The following is a 7,475-nucleotide window of genomic DNA, read 5'->3' as shown; positions in this document are numbered from 1 at the left end:
TTTTTTTTTTTTTTTTTTTTTTTTGAGGCGGAGTCTCGCTCTGTCGCCCAGGCTGGAGTGCAGTGACGCAATATCGGCTCACTGCAAGCTCCGCCTCCCGGGTTCATGCCATTCTCCTGCCTCAGCCTCCTGAGTAGCTGGGACTGCAGGCGCCCGCCACCGCGCCCGGCTAATTTTTGTATTTTTAATAGAGACGGGGTTTCACCGTGGTCTCGATCTCCTGACCTTGTGATTCGCCCGCCTTGGCCTCCCAAAGTGCTGGGATTACAGGCGTGAGCCACCGCGCCCGGCCTCGAAGAATTTCTTAATTTTGGTATTAATTTCTTTATTTACTCAGAAGTCATTCCGAACCAGGTCATTTAATTTTCACATAATTGTATGGTTTGGGGAGATTTTCTTAGTCTTGATTTCTATTTTTATTGCGCTGTGGTCTGAGAGTGCAGCTGGTATGATTTTGTTTGCTTGTTTTTTTAATTTGCTGAGGGTTATTTTATGTCTGATTTTAGAGTATGTGCCATTTGGTGAGGAGAAGAATATATAATCTGCTGGTTTTGGGTGGAGAGTTCTGTAGATGTCTATTAGGTCCATTTGGTCAGGTGTTGGTGGAAGGCTAAGGAGGAACAAAGGCAAATGTTACATGGTGGCAGGCAAGAGAGCATGTACAGGGAAACTGTCCTTTATAAAGCCATCAGATTTCATGAGACTTATTCACTATCACAAGAACAGTGTGGGAAAACCATCCCCATGATTCAATTAACTCCCACTGGATCACTCCCATGACATCTGGGGATTATGGGAGCTACAATTCAAAGTGAGATTTGGGTGAATAAATCTCATGAGATCTGATGGCTTTATAAAGGGCAGTTCCCCTGCACATGCTATCTTGCCTGCCACAGTGTAACATTTGTTTTTGCTCCTCCTTCACCTTCCACCATAATTGTGAGGCCTCCACAGCCATGCTGAACTGTGAGTCAATTAAATCTCTTTTTCTTCGTATCGCCATGGGTGCCAGCTCCCAGTTCATAATGCCTTTTTTTGTTTATTTTTAAATAGAGATGGGGTTTCACCACATTGCCCAGGCTGGTCTTGAGCTCAAGCAAACCACCCACCCCAGCGTCCCAAAGTGGTTGGATTACAGGCATGAGTCATGGTGCCTGGCCTCATAATGCTTTTCTATCTGGTATTCTTCATAAAAATATGAAGATGAATGTTTTCAAATTCAAAGTCTAATGTCTCAGCCTTTGATTGAAGCATTTAATTCAATAACATTTAAAGGCTTGATGGAAGGAGCATTTCCACACTGTGTTTAGGAGACAGGAGGGCAAATTGAACTCCCAGAGTTAAATCCATTAGTGCCCCTGACTCATCCCCAGGTTCTGATCCACCTCAGGGCTCCATTTCAGGAATTATCATCTGGTCTCCAAGCTTTGGAATATGTTTGGCCTCCTGAAGGGGGTTGACTTGTGAACTGTGGATGCACTAGGCTGCTTATCTGAGCTAGTTCAAGTTTTTGCTTTATAAAATATTGCCGCCACATAATTCCAGTTTTCCACACATTTAACAATTTTATTTTGTTTTATTTTTATTATTTTTTTTTTCGAGATGGAGTCTCCCTCTGTTTCCCCCACTCTCTCACTGCAGCCTCTGCCTTCCGGGTTCAAGCGAGTCTCCTGTCCCAGCCTCCTGAGTAGCTGGGACTACAGGCGTGTGCTGCCACATATGGCTAATTTTTGTATTTTAGAGACAGAGCCACCATGTTGGCTAGACTGGTCTCGAATTTCTGACCTCAGGTGATCCACCTGCCTCGGCCTCCCAAAGTGCTGGGATTACAGGTGTGAGCCACCAAGCCCGGCCTTGTTGGGGTGTTTTTATCTTCTGCACTGAAAATTAGTAGATTGAGAGATAAGGTGGAAGAAAGGCTTAGCCTGTGCAGCCAACAGCCTTATCCCAAACTCCTGATTCCTGGAGGACATCAGGCCCTCCCTCCTGCTGCAGTGTGGCCTGGGCTCCCTTCCTGCTCTCAAATCAGGGGATAGCTCAACTGGACAGTGAGTCTGGAATTTCCTGCACAGACTTGTGGGTCCCTGTCCAGGAGGAAGTAGGAGAAAGGTCCCATTGAGTACAATCAGGACATATTGCCTAAATGCAAATGTCCCTTGGGAGGGGGTCAGGTCACAGCGCAGGGAGGAAGCTAGTCCTCTCAAAGCCTGTGTCTGGAATCTGTTTATCAGGCTCCACTCCGCAGCTGAGATCGCTTCTTCCGTTACTCAGTCCCCGGGGGAGGGACCTGGCGCACTATCCAATCAGGGCCGCAGGGCGGGTTCGTGGGAACTGTCAATCAGGCGCGCTGCCCGGAGGAGGGTGCAAGGTTCAAAGAACCCGCCGAGTCTTCTCCACGCCCCCGCACTGGGCTCCGGGTTCTGTCACTGAGAGACGCCCTGGAACGTCTGTGGCAGCTTCTGTCTCGCTGGGACCCGTACCGACAGCGGGAGGCAGAGGGAGGAACCTGGACACCGGAAGCCGGGAAATGGTGAGTGTGTGAGGTCTGGTGTCCCGACGCGTGAGAGGAGAGACTGGTTGGAACCGGCCGGAACCGGCTGTGGTGGCACCAGGGCTTCCCCGCTGGCGACACCCCGGCGCAGCTCGGCCCTCGGTCCCCTCGGCCGCAGGATGGAGCTGGGGCGGCAGCCGGGACCCCGGGCGTCCTGTCCCGTCTCTGCGCGGCCACTGCGGCCCTGGCCCTGGCGGCCTTTCTGGGCAACTACGCGCCCGCAGCCCCGCGTCTCCCCGGATTGTGCGGCTGTAACCGGCACAGGTTTGCGGCCCAAGTAACTGCGCCGAGACGCTGAGGGCTGCAGCAGAAACAGTTGAATGGGGGGAGAGGGGAGGACACCCCAGATCTGCCTTCCTGAGAGGTTTGGGGATGGGGTGTTTAGGGGTGTGGACGGGGGCGGCTGGGGCGTGGGGTCGCTGGATGGTGGGGAAGTGAGGGGGTGACTCCTGGGACGGGAGGTGAAACCGTTTTCTTCTGCTGAGTGGGCTCCCTCGTGGGGTCTTCAGCCTGCTTGGCGCCAGCCTTTCCACTGGAATTCAGGATCTGAGAAAGAACTCAGGCGACTCTTGAGCAACTCTCAGAGATCTTATCCCAGGCACAGTGGGGAAGCCGGCGGTCAGCGTCTGCTGTGACCTGACTCTCAGGGAGGCGACCCCGTGAGGCAGCGGGGCTGAGGGCACCTGGTTAATATCTAACTGCAATCTCGCCTCCAGCCTGGCTCGCAGTTCCTGTGAACCCGGTGAGGAGGCTGCACGGTGACGACAGGTCACCAGGCCGACTCGTGTGTGGGGTTTGTGTGTGGGAGGAGCTGTGGTCTCTTTGGTCCTCAGTCCCTTCTTTCTTCCCAAGGGCGACCGCTTCCCCTCCGAGTCTTCCAGAGATGTGGACAGCAGGGTCTCAAGTCCACCACTGTGTTCTCTCATCCTAACTCCTCCTAGGGCGGACAGAAAATCCCTTGGCTTCCAGAGCCTTCCTCAGGCTTTCTCTTCTCAATTCGCAGCAACTTTATGAACTCCTTGTCCCCCAGTTTATATTTCAAACAGAGGCTAGTATTTTAATTGTCATTTTGTTTATACATAGCAATATATGGCTCTTTGTAAAAGGTTTTGTGTTTATGAACATTTCACATGCGAAGAAGCAGAGAAAAACCACGACACTTGGCTGTAAAAAAATGAATATTAATAAATAAAATTTTTGTTACTGCCCTCCCTTCATCATCCCTAGACAGAGACACTTTTTGAGAATGTGTTTAGGCCGGGCGCGGTGGCTCAAGCCTGTAATCCCAGCACTTTGGGAGGCCGAGACGGGTGGATCGCGAGGTCAGGAGATCGAGACCATCCTGGCTAACACGGCGAAACCCCGTCTCTACTAAAAAATACAAAAAACTAGCCGGGCGAGTTGGCGGGTGCCTGTAGTCCCAGCTACTTGGGAGGCTGAGGCAGGAGAATGGCGTAAACCCGGGAGGCGGAGCTTGCAGTGAGCTGAGATCCGGCCACTGCACTCCAGCCTGGGCGACAGAGCGAGACTCCGTCTCAAAAAAAAAAAAAAAAAAAAAAGAAAATGGTTTTGGATTAAGGTTCCTCTTTGGAAACGTTACAGGGTGATGAGTCCCCAGCCCATCCTCTATGGTTTCCTGGTCCTGGGTTTCAGAACTGCCTGGGGCTATCCCAAGATGCCCACAACTGCCAAGTCTCTTATAGTGTCAAGTGAATATCAGTCCCTGTGTCACTCCTTCCAGGGGACACCCTGAGGTGGAGATGGTGGGACCTTGTAGGGAAGTAGCGTGATGCCCTGTAGTAGGAGTCTCCTGGTATACCCTTCCTCAAGAAGCTACTTCCTTAGAACACTCAGCTTTTTCTTCCCCCATCCCTTTCTTGGGGATATATGGCTGGTCAACCAATTGGATGGTGGTATTAAGGGGACAGGACTGAAATGATTCTTCCCTTCTGATGCTGTCACACTAATGAAGGGAGAAAACTATCCCTAAGGACAGGAAAACCAACCCCACTGAGGTGGTGCAAGAACCTGAAAAGCTAACAATGTAGTGTCTCCTGGGATCGTGGTTACTGAGCACTTTGGTGAGCAGCATGGGGATGGAGGATGTTCCAGGTGATAGGAGGACCTGACTTGGCACACTCTGCACCCATAGGGAGGTGGTGAAAGGAGATGATGGTATAAGGGATGCATATGGATCAACCAAATTGAAGAACTGGGAGAAGATAGAGAACTAGAAACTGTGTCAAGGGTCATAAAACCCCTTTTTTGGTATGATAAACATAAAACCACATTCAAAATGGAAGCTGAGGTAACAAACTGAGTAAAAATTAATGAAAACCGGAAAGTCTATAGTTAGTTGATCATTGTATATGGAGATGCTGGGCAGAAGATGGATTATTCTCCTGTAGATAACCATTTGTCTCTATCATTTCTGTTGAAGTGTCCCTCATTTGTATCACTGCCTGGCAATACCTGCTGTGTCATAGGTTCTTGTACCTTAAGTAGATGCTCTTGTTCCAGAATTTGCTATTTTTCATTGATTTATGTGTCCATCAGTCTGCTAATATCATACTCTCCTGATTACTATAGTCTTCAAAGCCTTGATGTGTGGTAGAGAAAGACCCTTCCTAACTTAGTCCTTTGGGCTGCTATAACAAATTACCATAGACTGCATGCCTTAAACAACAGATATTCATTTCTCAAAGCTATAAAGACTGGGAATTCAGTTTCAAACAGCAGATCAATTGTCTAATAAGGGCATCTTTCTCTTTCTTTTCTTTTCTTTTCTTTTTTTTGAGATGGAGTATTACTCTGTCACCCAGGCTGGAGTGCAGTGGCATGATCTCAGCTCACTGCAACCTCCACCTTCTGGGTTCAAGTGATTCTCCTGCCTCAGCTTCCCAGGTAGCTGGGACTACAGGCACATGCCACCATGCCCAGCTAATTTTTTGTATTTTTAGTAGAGACGGTGTTTCACTGTGTTAGGCAGGATGGTCTCGATCTCCTGACCTCATGATCTGCCCACCTTGGCCTCCGAAAGTGCTGGGATTACAGGGGTGAGCCACCGCGCCCTGCCTGGGCCTCTTTCTTGATTTGCAGATGGCATTCTTCCCTTTATGCCCTCACATGGTGGAGATATGTCTGTAATGTCTATCTAGTTTTGTGTATTAAGGCAGTTGTATTAGTCCATTTTCACACTGCTATAAAGAACTACCATAAAAGAAGTTTAATTGACTTACAGTTCCTCATGGCTGGGGAGGCCTCAGGAAACTTACAATCATGGCGGAAGAGGAAGCAGGCACTTCTTACATGGTGGCAGGCAAGACAGCATGTGAAGTAGGAACTGTCAAACACTTATAAAACCATCAGATTTCATGAGAACCCACTGTCAGCATGCAGGAAATCGCCCCCGTGATCCAATCACCTCCCACAGGTCCCTCCCTTGATACATGGGGATTATGGGATTACAGTTCAAGATTAGATTTTGGTGGTGACACAGAGCCAAACCATATTATCAGTGTTGGCCTTACAACATGAATTAGAAATTGTCCCCTCTGCTTCTATTTTCTGAAGGAGATTATAGAGAATTTGTGTCATTTCTTCCCTAAGTGTTTTCCAGAATTCAACAGTGAAACCATGCTGGCCTGTTCCTTTTTCTTAGGACTTTTTGTTTGATTGTTTGCTTGAAATGGAGTTTTGCTTTGTTGTCTAGGCTGAAGTGCAGTGGCATGATCTCACTGCAACTTCTGCCTCCTGGGCTGAAGTGATCCTCCCACCTCAGCCTCCTGAGTGGCTGGAACTACAGGCACGTGCCACCACATCCTGCTAATTTTTTGTGTTTTCTGTAGAGATGGGGTTTCACCATGTTGCCCAGGCTGGTCTTGAACTCCTGGGCTCAAGCAGTCTGCCGATCTTGGCCTCCCAAAGTGCTGGCATTACACGTGTGAGCCACCATGCCTAGCCTACCAGTGCACCCAGTCTGGCCTGGGACTTTTAATATTTATTAATTCGATTTCTTTAATAGTTATAAGACTTTTCATATTAATTAGTTCTCCTTTTGTGAGAACTAATTTTGGTAGCTTGTGTCATTCAAGGAATTGGTGCATTCCGTGTAATTTTTCAACTATGTGGGCATGCAGCAGTTGTTCCTAATACTCCTTTGCGGTCCTTTAATGAACACAAGATTAGTAATCATAACCCCCCTTTCTTCTGAGTTAGCTTGGCTATGGGCTTACTCATTTTATTGATCTTTTGAAGGAACCAGCTTTTGGATTGTTGATGTTTTCTACTTATTTCTTGCTTGCTATTTCATTAATATCTTCTCTTCGTTGTTATTTCCCTCTGCTTGATTTACATGTATCTTACTAAACTTTCTTTAGTTTCCTGAAGTGGAAGGTTTTTAAGCATTGGTTTTATATCTTTTCTCTCTAGAGATTGCATTCAATTTTTTTTTTTTTTTTTTTTTTTGAGACAGAGTCTGGCTCTGTTGCTCACGTTGGAATGCAGTGGCGTGATCTCGGCTCACTGCAAGCTCTGCCTGCCGGGTTCACACCATTCTCCTGCCTCAGCCTCTGGAGTACCTGGGACTACAGGTGCCTGCCACCATGCTTGACTAATTTTTTTTTTTTAAGTAGAGGTGGGGTTTCACTGTGTTAGCCAGGACGGTCTCAATCTTCTGACCTCGTGATCCACTCACGTCGGCCTCCCAAAGTGCTGGGATTACAGGCGTGAGCCACGGCGCCCAGCCTGCATTCAAATCTTTAAGTTTCCTTCTAAGTACTGCCTTTGCTACATTCTAAAAATTTTGCTATGATATACTCTTTTTTATCAACATTGCAGTATTTACATTTGCTTGAGAATTCTCTTTGACATTTTTATATTTATTTATTTATTTATTTATTATTATTATTATTATTTTTTGAGA

At 47.7% G+C, this 7,475-nt stretch overlaps 1 protein-coding gene across 3 annotated transcripts in view; it reads left to right on the top strand.

Moving 5' to 3' along the window:
- The first annotated feature begins 2,339 nt into the window (after positions 1-2,339).
- ZNF441 (zinc finger protein 441) overlaps positions 2,340-7,475 on the top strand; it is an 18,939-nt gene continuing 13,803 nt past the window's right edge. The window contains exon 1 of one of the 3 annotated variants that reach the window (XM_017888512.1): positions 2,340-2,530. In XM_017888512.1, the coding sequence (XP_017744001.1) occupies positions 2,528-2,530 (3 nt within the window). In that variant the 5' untranslated portion in view covers positions 2,340-2,527. The other 2 variants (XM_017888515.1, XM_017888514.1) reach the window with 2 other exon arrangements.

Source organism: Rhinopithecus bieti, unplaced genomic scaffold, assembly GCF_001698545.2.
Source record: "Rhinopithecus bieti isolate Rb0 unplaced genomic scaffold, ASM169854v2 scaffold_15296, whole genome shotgun sequence".
NCBI classification, from domain to species: domain Eukaryota; kingdom Metazoa; phylum Chordata; class Mammalia; order Primates; family Cercopithecidae; genus Rhinopithecus; species Rhinopithecus bieti.
This window is presented reverse-complemented; position numbering and strand designations above follow the sequence as displayed.